General features: G+C 46.1%; 1 protein-coding gene across 1 annotated transcript in view; it reads left to right on the top strand.

Moving 5' to 3' along the window:
• Positions 1–864: 864 nt before the first annotated feature.
• The window catches only part of MROH7 (maestro heat like repeat family member 7), a gene marked incomplete at both ends in the record, with an annotated part of 38,168 nt that continues 22,266 nt past the window's right edge, over positions 865–16,766 (top strand). Inside the window, 8 exons of the mRNA XM_084242314.1 lie at positions 865–2,071; positions 9,298–9,371; positions 11,352–11,432; positions 12,376–12,455; positions 12,753–12,882; positions 14,851–14,946; positions 15,391–15,495; positions 15,706–15,841. Coding sequence (XP_084098440.1) covers positions 865–2,071; positions 9,298–9,371; positions 11,352–11,432; positions 12,376–12,455; positions 12,753–12,882; positions 14,851–14,946; positions 15,391–15,495; positions 15,706–15,841 — 1,909 coding nt within the window. The remainder of the gene's footprint in view (positions 2,072–9,297; positions 9,372–11,351; positions 11,433–12,375; positions 12,456–12,752; positions 12,883–14,850; positions 14,947–15,390; positions 15,496–15,705; positions 15,842–16,766) is intronic.

The raw sequence follows: 16,766 nt of genomic DNA on the forward strand, positions 1-16,766 counted from the left end.
AACCCACAAGGAGCTTCCTTCTTCCCTTTTTCCGTCTTCAGTGGGTGTAGTGCCTCATTTGTCTAGTATTTGTGGACTTCCTCCTGGACATCTGGCACTATGTTGGGGGTGCCCTAGAGACTAAGAGATATGGAGTTCTTGCCAGCCTGTGGTCATCACTAGTGGGCCTCAACACATGAATCATTGGAACACAGTGTGGAAAATATTTTACTTGGAGGAATGGGCTTGGCAAAAGATTATGGTGAGACAGGGGGTGTTCAAACCAAGAAAAGTGTACCTGCTAAGGGCAGGAGCTGAAAGGTGCAGGGTGTGGTCAGAGCAGAGAGGCACATGGGATGTGGCTGGAACTAGAGTGAGGTGGAAAGCAGATAGGATGGGGTGGAAGGGTAGACTGGGCGTGGTCATGAAGATCTTGTAAGTCATACCATGGTCTTCATCCCATGGATACTGAGGAGCCCTGGAAAGGTTTTTTTTTAAAGGTTTATTTATACAAGAACTGGGGTATAGGTCAGATGTGTGGGAGGGTGAGAGGATTCAACAGAGACAGAGCGGGGAACCCAACAGGCAGACTGGCAAAATACACTGCTGAGGGGAGCAGTAGGCGAGACAGGAGAGGTCTGCCGAGCCACGTGGGACCCTCCCTGGCCGATCAGGATCAAACTGGTGCTGCAGAGGCTGCAGATAGCTTCACAGCATGGCGCTCAACTACCTGCGCCACCAGGGGAAGCCCAACCCTGGAAAGGTTTTAACAGGTGTGGCATGGCTAAATTTGCTTTTTCTCTCTTTCAGGAGCATTGCAGAAAGCTCGACAGTCAGCTATTGGAGAGAAGGGGACTGTGGCATTGAGAGAGCTTCGGGCCGGGCATGGCCCTGAGTCTAAGGGCTAGCCTGGTGCTCCGTGAAGACTCAGACATGACACCCAGGCTCAACTCTGCAGGGACCCTGAGTTTAGACTCTGACACCGTCTCTGGGCCTGATACAGACATGACCCTTGTTCCTCTCTTGAATCCAACCCCGAGTCCTGGCTCAGCTACCATTCTAGATCTTAGTCCTGTCTCAGAGGAGGCCCCTGACCTGGTGCCTGATAACACCTCCAGACCCAGTGATAGCAGGTCTGTGTCTCCACCCTCCCTCCAGAACTCCACTTCCCACTTTGGTGAAGCCGTAGGCCTGGATTTGAACCACATCTTGAGGCCTAACTCAGAGGTAGCCCTAGATCCAGCCTCAGACCTTATTCTCTGCCCTGGCTCTATAGAGATCCATGGTTTGAGCTCGGAGGTCTGCTCTGAGGAGCCCTTAAATTCCCTCTCAAACAAAAATTTTGAATTGGGTAAGAGCAACTCCAATCCTTCCAGGGCTGAATTGAACCCATATACAAGGCCCCGTTCAAGAGAAAGCTTGCTTCTGGGTCATTGCATCTCCAGGCAGAACTTAAAAGTGCCCCTGGTTCCAGGATCAAACTCTTCTCAGGATCCCGACTTCAATCAGTGTTTCAGCCTGGGCTCGAGAAACATCTCCAAGGTGGACCTGAAGGCAGCTCCTGGTTCTTGTGGGAACCTCATCCCAGACATGAAGGAGACCATCATAACGTCTCTGGTGTCACATAAGATCTCTGGGTCTGTTTCTAAAGGCACCTTTGGTACAACCTGGAACACTACTTCCAAGGAAACCATCAATGTGGCTTCAAATGGCAACCCCAAGTCTGATTTGAACATGACTCTCACTCAGTCCTCATGCTTGACCCTGATTCCTGCCTCCAGCGATGGGGTCAGTGTGCACTCCAGCACCCACAGACCCAACACCACCATTTCTCCACCCTCATGCATGACCCTGGTCTTGGGTGCCAATGACACTCTGAGCATGGGATCCAGCTTCATCTTCAGTGACACCTCCACCTTGACATTGAGCAGCCAGCAGGATTATTCTGAGAATGACAACACTGGGCCCCTGGAGGAGAATCTGCGGTCCTGGAACCAGACAACTGGCATCGAGGTAGGCCAGTTCCCATTGGGATTTCCTGCCTGTGATGCCTTGGACAAGGACACCACAGCCTTCCAAAGTCTCCCGGAGGGTGAGTAAGGCAAGGGTGACAGCTTCAGAGAGGGCACTGATCTGGAAAACTCTGTATTCAGACTTGTAGGCAGGTAGGAGAGAGGACAGGGGATAACCTGCAATACATTAGTTTCACGCAAGAGATGTAGTACTCAGTCTCTGCTTGCTCTGTGACTTTGGAGAAATTACTTAATTCCTCTGAGTTTCAATTTTCTTAACTTTAATATCTCCATTTAATAATACTATTTATTCTGCCCACAAACTAACTATACCTTTCTCTCAAAATGTATATCTCTTTCTTCCTAGTAAATTTCATCCCTAAAGTCAAAGTGTGACCAGTGGAGCAGGTCGGCTCTAAGCTCAGCTCACCTGGGTGAAACCTGAGGGTCCTGTCTGGGGGTCACTTATAGTATACAGGAGTTCTGAAAATTAATCTCCTGCCATTTTTTGATGGTATGAATACTTTTCCCCAATTTTTTTTATATCTCCAAATTTTTTGTTTTAAAGATTTATTTATTTATTTATACAAGCACTGGGTACAGTCAGAAGCGCAGGAGGGTGAGAGAATTCACCAGAGCCAGAGCGGGGAGCAGAGCAGGCAGAAGGACCGAAGTACACTGCTGAGGGGAGCAGCAGGCGGCAGGAGAGGTCTGTGCACCATGTGGGACCCTCCTCAGGTGGCCGGGGAGCAGCTGGGGATCGAACCGGTGCTGCAGAGGCTGCAGGCAGCTTCGCAGCCTAGCGCTCAACCGCTGCGCCACCAGGGGTGGCCCTCTCCAAATATTTTTGTTTGTTCATGCACCAACATCATATTGTGATTTAAAAAATTATCATGACTTTATAAACATGTATTAATATCTGATAGAGTAAGAATTCCTCTTTAAAGTTCTTCTTAAAATTATTCTGGACATCATGCCCTAGAGGCTATTAGTAGACCCTCCTTCCACACACATTTTATATATGTTTGTCTAGGTATTCAAAAAATCTTGTCGGTAATTTTTATTAGAATATTATTTACTAATCCATCGATTCAAATATTCCTTTATAGAAGATATGCCTTTAACTAGAATTTAAAATTTCTCCACAAAGATATAGTACATGTTTTGATAGATTAATTTCCAGATTCTTTATAATTGTTATTGCTATCATGAATCATGCCTATTTTCTAATGCAATTCTTGTTTTGTGCTAATAATGCTGATGATATAGAGGAATTGTATTTGCAACTTAATCTTTAACAAAAAAGTTTTACTGAAATACAATTTACATACCATAGAAATTCCCTATTAAAGTATGCAATTTAATAGTTTTAAAATATAGAGCTGTGCAATCATCACCACAATCAATTTTGGAACATTTTCATCACTCTGAAAATAACCTCCAAACCCCTTAGACATCACCCTTAATCCATGTCCTCTGACCTCAGACAACCACTAACCTACTTCCTGGCTCTGCAGATTTACTTTTTTTGAACATTTCATATAAATGGAATCCCCAAACATGGTCATTTGTGATTGCCCCTTAGCATAGTTCATTCAAAGTTGTGGCGTGTATCAGCAGCTTAGCAAAGTTCATTCAAGGTTGTGGTGTGTATCAGCACTTCATTTCTGCATACGGCTGGGCAATGTTCTGTTGTGTGGGCTGTATCACTTTTTGTTCATTTACTCATTAGTTGAACACTTGGGTTGTTTCCATCTTTCAGTCTTTTGCATAGTGCTACTCTGAGTATTCTTGGTGACATTTTTGTGTGGATCTTTTCTTTTTCAAATCTATTTATTTATTTATTTATTTATTTATTTATTTATTTATTGCATAGAAGAACTGCAGTGTAGGCTGGAGGTGGGGGGAGCTGAGACTATTCACCAGAGACAGAGTGGGGTGCAGGACAGGCAGATATACTGAAATACACTGCTGAGACAAGAGAGGTCTGCTGCACTATATGTGGGTTAGCTCCCTGGCTGGAGATTGAACTCAGGCCCTAGGGGTGATAACACTGAGACTTAACCCTTAGGCCACCAGGGAGGCCCTGTGTGGATATCTTTTCATTTCTCTTTGACATATACCTAGAAATATTATTGCTAGGCCATGTAATAATCTGTGTGTAATCATCTGAGGAACTGCTCACTGTTTTCCAAAGTGGCTGAAACATTCTACATCCCTACCAGTGCATGAGGGTTCCAATTTCTCCACATCCTTATCAGCATTTGTTATTGCCTGGTTTTTTGTTTACAGTCATACTAATGGGTGTGAAGAAATATCTCATTGTAGTTTGACTTGTGTTCCTCTGCTGGCTAATGAAGTTGAACTTCTTTTCATATGTTAATCTGCCACTAGGTTATCTTCTTTGGAGAAGTGTCAATTCAAATCTTTGCCCATTTGAAAAAGCTTTGGTTATATGTTTCTTATTATTGAGTTGTTAGAGTTCTTTATATATTCTAGATATAAGTGCCTTATCAGATATAATTTGCTAATATTTTCTTCCCAACCTGTGGATTCTCTAGTCACTTTTTTAATGGTGCCCTTTAACACATAAACATTTTTTAATTTTGATGCAATTCAAATTGTATTTTTTCTTTTAGTGTGTTTTGGTTTATATTTAATAACTCATTACCTAATCCAAGATCAGGAAGATTTATGCCTGTGCTTTCTTCTAAGAGTTCTAAAATTAGGTTTTACATTTAGGACTTTGATCTATTTTGTTTTTTGGTTTTTTCATTTTAAAGATTTATTTATTTATTTATACAAGCATTGGGTACAGTCAGAAGCACGGGAGGGTGAGAGAATTCACCAGAGCCAGAGCGGGCAGCAGAGCAGGCAGAACGACCCAAGTACACTGCTGAGGGGAGCAGCGGGCGGCAGGAGAGGTCTACGTGCCATGTGGGACCCTCCTCCAGCGGCCTGGGAGCAGCCAGGGATGGAACCGGCACTGCAGAGCCCGCAGGCAGCTTCACAGCCCAGCGCTCAACTGCTACGCCACCGGGGAGGCCCACTTTGATCTATTTTGAATGAATTTTTGTCTATAGTGTGAAACTGGAGTTCAACTTTATTCTTTTGCATGTAAATGTCCAGTTATTATTGTGATATAATTCACATATCATAGAATTTACCCACTTAAAGTATATAATGCAATGAATTTTTTACGAAAATTTTGTACATGTATTTGGTGCACAGATACACTTTTCTAAAAGCGAAATTTCTGGGTAATAGCATAAGCATAAGCTTGGTTTTGATATTGTCTGATTTTTTTTCCAAAGTGATTGAATTAATTTATCCTTCCACTTGTGACAGTTTTGATCATTCTTTATCCTCACCAACATTTGGTAATGTCAGTTTTAAAAATTTCAATAATTCTGGTATCTAGTGATATTTCTTTTTTCTTTCTTTCTTTTTTAAAAAATATTTATTTATGCATACAAAAGCTGGGGTACAGGCCAGAGATGGGGGGCGGTGAGAGGATCCACGAGAGACAGAGTGGGGAACAGAACAGGCAGACTGACTGAAATACACTGCTGAGGGGAGCAGCGGGAGAGACAGGAGAGGTCTGCTGCGCCATGCGGGTTTCTCCCTGGTTGCCTAGGGATTGAACTCATGCTGCAGAGGCTGTGGATTACTTCATAGTGTGATGCTTACCCCCTTGCGCCATCAGGGAGGCCTCTCTAGTGATATTTCTTTGTGCTTTTAATTTGTATTTCTTGATGACTACTGATGTTAAGTATCTTTTTTATATAATTATTGGTAATTTGTATATCTTTTATGAAGAGGCTATTTAAATATTTTTGCTAATTAAAAATTGGCTTATCTGTTTCTTGTTGATTTGGGGAATTCTTTCTCAGATACATGTATTGCACTCTTTTTTCCAGGTCTGTGATTTTCTACTTTTTAAGAACCCAATCACTATTTTTGGCTATTGCTTTTGGTCTCCTGTTTAAGAAATTGTTGTGTATCAAAGGTTTTTGAAAGTAGCCACATATTTTCTTCTAGAGTCTTTGTTGTTTTGTCTTTCGCATTAAATTTACAAATTTAATAAACTATTCATTTTGGAAAGTGGTGTGAAAAAGGGGACTTATGGTTCATTTCCTCCCACAGAGATATCTAATTGCTTGAGGTCATTTATTGAAAGGACCATTTTCCCACTAATTGCAGGGTCACCTATGAGGTAAATTAAGTGACAGTACATACATAGGTCTATTTCCGAACTCTTTCTGTTCTTTGGTTGTCTATCCTTAACCATTCCCTTAATTATTGTGTTTTAGAGTAAGTCTTGATATCTAGTAATGTATGTGCTCCATCTTTGTTTTTGCTCAAGATTGTCTGTTCTAGGTGCTTTGCTTTTCCATGCAGATTCTGGAAACAGCTTGCCAATTTCCATTAAGTAAAATAACAATGTGGGATTTTCATTGGAATTTCATTGAATCTAAAGATCAATTTAGGTAGCATTGTCTTCTTTCTAATACTGTGCTTTCCAAATCATAGTCCATTTATAGCTAACGTAATTATGGATAATTTGGATATCTATTTATCATGTTATGTTTGTGTTCTTTGTTCTGCTTTTTTCTCTCCTCTTGTGGTTTTGGGTTGTTTTTTCTTCTCCCTGTTTCTTCCCCTACTCGTGTGGATGTTATAAACCATTTTAAGCTTTTTAATGATTTTCTAGAAACTACAATGTACATATATAACTAATCAAAGTCCAAATTAATCCATGCATTTATTTGCTTCCCAGAGAGTTTATGATTTAGGAATGATTTAACTCCGTTTAATCTCCTCCCCCATTTTATCATGGTAATGTATTTTAATTCTGTCTTTTTCTTAACTCCATAAACAACATTATTATTTTATATAGCTAACATTTTTATATTTGCCCAAATATTAACCTCTTTCTTTTATCTCATGCTTATTGTATCTCAGACCTTTCCTCTGGGATTGATTTCCTTTTGCCTGAAGCCTATTTTTTAGAGTTTCCTTTAATGAATTCTGCTTATAGCAAAATTCTTTCAATTTTTTGGAAAAAATGCCTCTATTGCTCCTGTATTATTTTTTAAAAATTTAAAGTGATAAAACTTGTAGAAAAGTTGAGAGTACAATGTCTTTTTCCTGAATCATTTGACATAAGAAGCCAAAAAATGCCCCCATCATCCCTGAATTTTAGTGTCTATTTCCTACAAAAAAAGACGAAAGCTAACCATCAATACAGGAAATTAATATTGTTACACTTCTGCCATTTAATCCTTAGACTCCAGTCTAATGTCCTGATGATCCCAGTAATGTTCTTCATAGAAAAAAGGATCCAATTCAGAATCACTCACTGTACTGTTTGGTCCGGTTCTTTTTATTTCCTCCAACCCCAACTTTCCCTTGAATTTCATGTTTTTATACATAAAGAGTTACAGTCCAGCTCTTTTGTAAAAGGTGCCTAAACTGGGTTTTGTCTCATGTTCCCTCACGATCAGGTTCATGTCACGCATCTTTGGCAGCAACAGCACAGAGGGGCTGATGGCTTTTCTCACTGTCTGATGGCTTTGATTTGTTTCGTTACTGATGATACTCACTTCATTCCCCTAAGTGATCTGACACCAGGCTGCTGACAAGGTTCTGCACTGCAGCCATCATTTACCCCTTTGCAATAAATTTCATGTCGGGAGGTACTTTGAAGCTATGTAAATATCCCATTCCTCAGCAGACTTTCAATTTATCCATTTATATATGTTGACATGAATGTGTGGTTTCCTCATTTATTCAGTGGACTGTACTATGATGCTACCATTATTTACTGTGATACTCAAATTCTGCCCGATTGGACCAGTGGATTCCCCTTTAAGCAAGCTTCTGTTTCCCTTTGACATATCCCCATCACTCTCTAAGCTCTCTTCCTTGTTTCTAGATAGAACAAGATGTCTCAGGTCCATCTTGTACTTCCCCTGTTCAAATCCTAGAATCAACCATTCCTCCGAGGAGTTTTGTTCCTTTTAGTAGAAAATGGTACTTAAAAACCAATATCTTGGCATTTAGGTGTTTACTACTTCTTGGGGGCAGGCAGTGTCTCTGCTTCACCATCCACAGCCTCTGGTGGCCAAGATGGCTCTGAATTTCCGAACTCTCATAGGTCCTGGTGATGTTGACCTTGGAAGGAGAGAGACCTACTGCCTTTTGTGTTGTCTTCAGGGCCCTTTATTTATTTATTTATTTATTTATTTATTTATTTATTTATTTATTTTTAAAGATTTATTTACTTATTTATACAAGCACTGGGTACAGTCAGAAGCACAGGAGGGCAAGAGAATTCACCAGAGCCAGAGCTGGGAGCAGAACAGGCAGAAGGACCGAAGTACACTGCTGAGGGGACCAGTGGGTGGCAGGAGAGGTCTGTGCACCATGTGGGACCCTCCTCTGGTGGCCCGGTGGCCGGGGAGCAGCTGGGGATTGAACCGGCGCTGCAGAGGCTGCGGGCAGCTTTGCAACCCAGTGTTCAACCGCTGGGCCACCGGGGAGGCCCTTCAGAGCCCTTTAAATGAAGAGGTGCATTGATCCTGCTCAGCACCCTACTAATCACACTAGCTGGGGAAAAAGGACTCCCTTATTGGCCAGGGTTGGGTTTGGGACCCACCCCTGTTTGAAGGAAGGGATGATGGGTGGGGCTTGCAGAATTCAGCCTCATCTAAGCTACCTGATTGGGTAGGCCACAGGAAGACAAGGCAAAGATGATGACACCAAGGGCTGACAAAACAACGGATTCTGATAACAAATGTGTTTGATGATGAAGTGTGCAATGACTGAGAGGAGAGAGTAGGAGGATGCATGGGGGGATCACAGTGGGCCCTCCTTCAGTCTGAAGGTCAGAGGGGTGCTTTCTGAGAGATGGCAGGCAAGAACAGTGACCTGAAGGAGGGGACCCCTCACTGGCAAGGGGGTATGACAGCAGAAGAAACCAGCTGTGCGAAGACCCTGAAGGGGAAGCTTGCCTGGGTCTGGCAGGGGACAGTGTGGCCGGAGGGGGTGATGGAAGGGAAAGCAGGGGGAAATAAGACTGGCAAGTGGCAGGAGAGGGCTGCCCTGGTGGGGTGTTGAAGGTCCTGACAAAGATGCCAGTTTAGACTCAGTGAAATGGGTGCCCCTGAGGGTTGAGGGAGAAACTCACTCTGGTTGCTGGGGAGTAAGAACGGGAGGCCCCATGGGAGAGGGACTGGACTGTGGTTCCCTAGCTACACCATCTCCTAACCCTCCCTCTCTCCTCCTGGAAACTGACATGCAGGGGTTTTTGAAGAAGTGGCCACATGCCTGGTGAAGGTGCCGGGGAAGAGAGAAGATGACAACAAAATGGCTCTGGTATGCTTCCTGTCCAAACCCCAGCCGACTTTCCTAGAATTCCACCCTCCACCCCTCAGCCTTACCCCACCCCTGCCCCCACATTGCCCCTAGCCACAGCCCTCCCTGTTCCTTTCTCATCGCTGTTTGATGCCCAAGGTGCTTTACTAGTTCATTTTATTTCTTGTTAGTCTTTTTGACTAGAATGTATCCTTCCTAAATCAGTGGGTCTGTCTGTCTTAGTCACAGTATCTAGAACAGTGCTTGGCACATCACAGGAGTTCAATACAAGTTTTGGAAACAACTGAATGAATTGTGAGAAAGTCTCTAAGGGGGAGGGAGGCAGAAGGATGGAAATGGCCTTTTTAGGACACAGGCTCAACCCAGATTGTGGCCCCTCAATAGACCTTGTTTGGGGGGTCATAGAAAACCAGTGCAGCAGGTGAAGTTGGTCGTCTGCATGGCTTGGTGATGGGCCAGTGGGAGGCAGGCTGGACAGGCTGGAGGACATGACATGATACAGAGAGTGTGGGAGAGACCAGTTGGAAGATAGTCTGGTGGCAGGGGTCTACCTGGGGCTAGGACCAGAAGGAAGGCCAGGTCCTGTGATTTTTTTAGAGGTAAGCGTCAGCACCTGGGGTCAGTACAGGGTAGGGTGAGGGTGATAGGACTAAGAGGAGGTCCTCCCTGAATTTGGGGAGTGTCTCTCCTCATCTTATGGCATTCTTCTAGTTGTCCACCTTGATCTCGCCATACTAACTGAACTAACATGCCAAATTCATTCCTACCCCAGGGCCTTTGCACTTGTTTCTTCTGCTGGGAATGTTCTTCTCTTCTGTAAGACATACGTAATAAAGTTGAATTGATGTCTGGGTTAGGTAATGTATGCAGAACTCTGTGCATGACACCTGCACAAAAAGAAGTTTTTATTGCAATCATTCAACAAATTTGATTGAGCCCCTACTCTGTGCTAGGCACTGTTTGAGGAAAAAGAGATACAACAGTGAACCAACATTCCAATCTGGGGAGACAGACAGACTTTACCCCTAGGTCACCACCTGGACACCTGTTTCTTGTCACTCAGAACTCACCTCCGCACGTAGGCTTTCTCTGACCTAAATTAACAATTCTACCACCAGGTTGCAGTTTGTTATCAATTGTTGAACAAACCACCCCAAAACTTAATGGTTGAAATGTTCACTGACTGCTGGGGGAGTAAGGATATGGGCGGCCCAAACAGCGGCTCGGTTCCAGTGGGGAAAGGTAGAAATTGTCAGTTCCCTTATGAGCTCCCCTGGCACAGCACCCCTGGCACGGTGTTCTCTTGGCCCAAGCAAGTGGCCAGATGAGCTGGGGGACAGGGGTAACCTGTCATCTGATGGGAAGAATAGGGAGAATTTGTGTTATCTTTAACCCACCACACTGTCCGCAAGGCCACCTGTTTTGCTTTCTTTGCTGTGTGAAATGATTTTATTTCCTGCTAGTTTCTTTTGCCTTAAGCTAAAGACAATAGATTAATTGGACCTTGGCTAATGCATTTCCGCCCTCAGGTAGCAGAATGTCTTAACTGAACTAATATTCACCCTCAGAAGGGTAGTTTTTAGAGGACCTGAAGAAGTACTACTAATGATGAGATTTCAGCTTGAGGGTTTGAGCCTCTTTCTGCCCCACTAGCTCTTGCCTCTGCTCCCTTAGTTGAACGGAGAGAGGGGAGTTCTTTGCAGTTCTTGGTATCTGGTTTTCCTCTAAATGCTAATCTCAGGGACTATCTACTTCTCCACCCCCTCTAGGCCACCATGATTTTCTCAAATTCTCACCCCAACCCCCAAGTTCACCTCTAGTTTCTCATTTCTCTGGAGTGACGCTGGGGGCTGGCAGCTGGGTGGAGCAGGTTGACTTGCCTGCAGGTGAGCGGTAGCTAGTGGGGGTGAACATGCAGCCCTTGAGGGCTGGGTTCCCTGTGGCTGTCACTCTGTGCTTCTGCCCTCTGTTGTTCCCAAGGTTGAGAATGCCCTCTCCTTCCAGAAGAACCAGGATCTGCTGAATGTGGAAGGAAAGAAGAGTATGATCAAGAAGATGATGGTGCGGGAGCCACAGAGGGTCTGTGGCTCTGGGGTGGGGTGCGGGAGCCCTGAGCCCTGAGCAGGAGCCACTGATGAGACTGGGAGCATTGGGTTTGAGGTAGGAAGAGGACAGGATGAGGAGGCAGGACTTAGGTCTCAGTTTCCCTGCTAACTGCCTTCCACCACCTGTGAGAGCTCGGACAAGCCGCTTGCCTTCTCTGAGCTCCACTCTTCTCAGCTCCATAATAACCATGACGGTACCTGTGTGTTGACTGGTTAGTTCGCTGGAGCGCCTCCCACACCTGGGGGTGGTTATTGTGATGACCACATTCTCTCCTGGTGCGGAACTTCCTAGAGTTACCTTATCTGTTTGTTAAATACAATCGTGTCTGTTATCCACCAGAATGGGGTGCGCAGGAATAGCCACCAACATTTTCCAAAATCCTATTTATCTTTGGCTCCCTTAAAGAGAGAAACAAATCCTTTCCCTTGATACCTTCATTTAACAAATATTAATGAACGCCTATTACGTGTAGGTGCTAGATTAAAGGTGAGAAGTAATTAGGGCATTTTTTCCCCTCATTATTTCCAATTCCTTTTTTTATGGTAACATTGCATTAATGTTATATAAGTTAGGAGAACATTTTAAAGGCGTTCTGCTAGACCTCTCTTAGCAACCAGGCCATGGTTTAAATGTACCTCCCCACCGTGCTGAAACATTTCTTACTGAGCCCTATGTGTGGGGTGCAGCTGGCTAGGGTGTGGGGAGTTATTGGTGGCCTTGAACCAAGGGCTCAGGATGGGGTTTGAGTGGTGAGCCAGGTGGCCGTGGCACCGTGGGCAGCTGCGCCCAGGGGGAGGGGTTGCATCACCTGCTCCCTGTGAGGAGGTGTGGCCTGGGTCCTGGGGTCTTCAGTGGCCTGCCCGCTCCTCAATGGGCCCCTTTGTGGTCCCCTGACCAGAGGCAGATCCAGGAGGAGCCACTGGATTCCCTCTCGAGCTCCACGCGCCAGCAGGCCATGGAGACCCTGACTGAGCTGAGGTGTCCACGGGGCCCCCTCCCTGACCCTGCCCTTTTCCCCCCTTCCCTCTCCCTGTCTCTTCTGGAGCCTCTCTGCTGTGCCCCCAACCTGTTCCGTGCCTTCTCCACAACCCTTGCCTAGTCGCCCCCAGGGCTGTCCACCCTCCATACCCACTCCCTCCTCCTCTGCACCTCATCTTGCCATTTTGTGGCTCTGACTCTCCCCAATTATGACCCTCACCCCAGCCCTGCATCCTTAACTTCCTGCTCTGGCCATAGGAGCTCTCATGCCATGCCTGTGCTTTCTGTCTCCCCCAGCCACAAGCAGCCTGCCCTGGGAGTGTGGGAGCGGGCAGAGCTGGTGAACACGTGTGTGAAGAGTGTGTTCTCCCTGCCCTCTGTGCAGGCCATGCAGGAGAGAGACATGGCCAAGGCTGAGGCCATACAGGTGAGCCAGCTTCCTTCCCGGTGGCCCTTAGGGTATACAGAGTCCCTAGAGAGAAAGGCAGTTTTCTGGATTGCCAGCCGGAGAAGGAAGGTTGTTCCAGGGGCAGGGATGGGATCCCCATTCTCCTATTTCAGCAGCGTGGCCTTGGGCAATTCACCTGACCTGTCTTGACCCCAGTAGGCGTTCAATAGTTGGTGAACGAATGGATTTTTGAAATAAGGGGAGCTGTCATCTGGTCAGCTCTGTCCACCTCTGGGTCCTGTCCTATGAGCAGGATGTGGGCAGATGTTGGCATGACCAAAGGAGGAGGCCAGGATAGGAGGAGATATCGAGGACTAGACTCCGATGAAGAAAAACTGGGTGATACTCTGTCTCTGGTGAATCCTCTCACCCTCCTGCATCTCTGGCCTGTACCCCAGCCCTTGTGTGCATAAATAAATAAATCTTAAAAAAAAAGAAAAAAACTGGGTGAGCTGGAGCTGAGGTCTGGAGAAGCTGAATCTTAAGGGGCTCCTTTGGACATCTTCAGACCTTTGCAAGGTTGTCCTAGGAGAGCTGACAGGTGGCCCTTTTTATAGGAGGCAGGGTTGATGGGGGCGGGGGAGGGCGCTGTTCAGATGAGGGTTTTCAGCTCAGTGTGTCACTGTCATTCATGTTTTCATTCAGCAAATATTAAATGAGTGCCTGAGCAGAAGTGCTGGGTGAAAATACAGTAGGGGTGAGGACAGGGGGGAGATGGACATTATTAAAGAATCACAAATCAATGCCAAATTACAATGGTGGTAAATGTTGCAAGCAAGAATTCCTTGGTGCTTTAAAGAACCTCTACTGGGTATCTCGATAGATGGGGTCAGAGGGTGTGATTCTGGAGCTGAGGGGTTAAAGAAAAGCTCGTTTGCTGAAGGGGATGGCAGAAGGATGAGCACGCCAGGCGGAGGGACCAGCCTGTGCCGTGGGTGACTTTTCAATGACTGAAAGGATGGCAAGGAGGCCGTGTGGCTGGATCCAAGAGGGTGAGTCAAGAGTTCTGGGAAGCAAGACTAGAGAGCCACGGGGCCAGACCATACTGGCAGCATGAAGGTTCTGGTTTCTTGAGATGGGAAAGAAGCCCCAAAGGAAAGGTGGGAATCCTTGGCAGGCTGGAAAAAGAGCCTTTAACCCCCTTGTAGTGCCAGACCCAGCCAGTAGAGGGCAGTGCCAGACAGCGATGGGCTGCAGGTGGGCAGGAAGGAGGAGATAGTGGACGAGAGAGGTTTGCTCCGTGGTTGTGGAGTAACCCCGGTGTACACAGTCTCAGGAAGCCCGGACAATGACTGTCTGGGAGACAGAAGGGGGTTGCTGTCAGGAGGAGGGGAATCAAGGGAGATTGGCTCAATTCCAGTGCTCAGCCTTGTGGATACGTATGTCATGCCTGTACCTGAGTTGTACCAGGACAACTCAGGACTGTCGTGTAGCCAGGGGAAGAGGAACCTGGGCAGGGGAGAGAGGCTCCTGGAAGGGACAATGTGAAAAATCTATTTGCTTCTAGGAATAGCAAGTAAAAAGAACCAGAGACAATAGTAAAAGTTATCTGGCTGTATAGTTCTAGAGCATTTTCCTATGCATCCTCTCCTTTCTTCCTTATAACTTGAAACTTCCTTATTTGTGAAATGAGAAAAACATTTGTCTCTTTATTTGTGAAATGAGAAAAACACTTTGAGGACAAAGTGATGTGGTTGTGCAAGTCACCAGGTGCTCCACTGGCCTATGGCAGGGTCTCAGCAAATGCTAGGTCTCTGCTTCCTCCCGATGTTTTCATAATGAAACAAATCCTTGAAAGGGAAGCAATTTGTCCAAGATTATACACCTTTTAGTCTGAGAGGTGGGGCCAAAAAGCAACTCTCCTGAAACCAAATGCCCTCTTCTCCCCTGCCTCATACCTGGGCGCTCTGCAGCTGTGCCACGAGGGCTTCCCCCTCTCCTTCACAGACACTTTACTCTCAGACCCTGGATGCCCTGCAGACATTGCTCAATGCCCTCTTTGTTGAAGACCCCACTCCTGCTGGGTTGAAGAGCATCTTGGAGGTACAGGGGCAGGGAGGGGAGAAGGGTGGAGGGGAAAGGAGAAATGGCTCAGGAGTCATGGGAAAGGGGTATGTGAAAGAGTGATTTGACTTCAGGATTTCATCTTGTGCCAATGTTTGTCTTCCTGCCTCTCTTGTAGGTCCTGGCTCATCTTATTGCCTCTCCACTCTCTCCTTCCCCCATGCTCCGACGACAGCTGCCCTCATTCCTCTGCTTTCTCCATTCTCGCTCATATCTCTCACTTCTTTGCACAAGATTCTCTACCTGTTCACCTTCTTCCTTGACCTTCATTTCCCCTGTGGTCTTTCAGTCCTATTCTCAGCTCTTGGACCCCATGTCTCCCTATGCTCCAAGAAGAGAGAGGATATGACAAGTTGCCTGTCAGGCAGGCAGAAGGGGCTGATATCCAGCCTGTAACTTGGAGTCTTTCCCTTGTCCTCACAGCCCCTGGGACCCTGGATGAACTCTGGGAAGGCCCATGAGCGGAGACGAGCTGTGAACAGCAATGTCTCCGTGTTGAATCACACCCTTCTCACCCTGCCTTTCTTTGTGAGTGTTCCCTGGGAAGGGTGGAGACCTCTAGGGAGAATCTTCCCAACCCTGAGGGAGGCTGTGCATCTGTCCAGAGATTCCCAGCTGGTCCCTGCTATCTCCAGAGGACTCAGTTAGCAGGGCCAGACAAACCAGCTGTGTTCACCACTTGCTATACAGCATGATTGCACCTATCAGATTTAGTCCCTAAGATTACAACACAAACAGATGTCCTCTGGGTTCCCGACGCTGGGACTTCTGCTGGGGAGGCTCATCCTTCGCGTTGGAGATCCTGAGGAGGAAATTGGCCGGGAGGCTCTGGATGGCATCATCATCCTCTATACCATCCTGGAGCTCCAAAAACGTAAGCCCTTTGGAGTACCTCTAGAGCAAGGCTGCTGAGCAGGTGCTCTGCCTGGAAAGTGACTGCAGCCCTGTCAATAAGCACTAGTTGGAGATGGAAGAGACAAGCACAAGGTTTGGTGGGGGCTGTGGAAGTTGGTGTGAAAACTTAGTTCTCACAGAACCAAGGACAGGGTTATAACTAATCTATTTTGACTTATGCAATCTTTTCACCTGAACCTTTCCTTATCCTTCCAAGTTTAATTTGCTACTCTCATTTTCACATTCCCATGCCATCATGTATACCCAGACATGATAACTGGGATGACTTGTTTTCTTTTTTTTTTTAAGGATTTATTTATTTATGCACACAAGAACTGGGGTGTAGGCCAGGGGTGTGGGGGTTTAGAGGATTCGCCAGAGACAGAGTGGGCAGCAGAACAGGCGGAGTGACTGAAATACACTGCTGAGGGGAGCAGCGGGCGAGACAGGAGAGCTCTGCTGCACCATGTGGGTAGCTCCCTGGCCACCCAGGGATTGAACTCATGCTGCAGTGGCTGCAGATAGCTTCATAGTGCTGTGTCTTAACCCCTTGTGCCACCAGGGAGGCCCTTAAGTGACTTGTTTTGTGGTTTGTCTTCCTCACTAGGCGCTATAACCCCATTTAAGGCCAGAGCAGGGCTATGTCTTGCTCACCAGTATATTTCCAATGTCTGCCCTGCGCCTGGCATAGGGTTGTGCCTAATGAATATTTAATGAATGAACAAAGAATGCTAGGCTCTGGAGTGGTTAAGGTATGTAGCTGGGAGAAAATCTCTGGATTCATCTTCCCTTTATAAACAATCCCCAACTGTGGTCCCTATGGTCACTCTGCCTCAGTAGTCCCTTTTATGCCTGTACCTGGCCTACATTGGGGGATCCAGTTAGGACCCAGCCAGCCACAGTAA

The sequence above is a fragment of the Talpa europaea genome (genome assembly GCF_964194135.1).
Source record: "Talpa europaea genome assembly, chromosome: 9".
In the NCBI taxonomy this organism is placed as follows: Eukaryota; Metazoa; Chordata; class Mammalia; order Eulipotyphla; family Talpidae; genus Talpa; species Talpa europaea.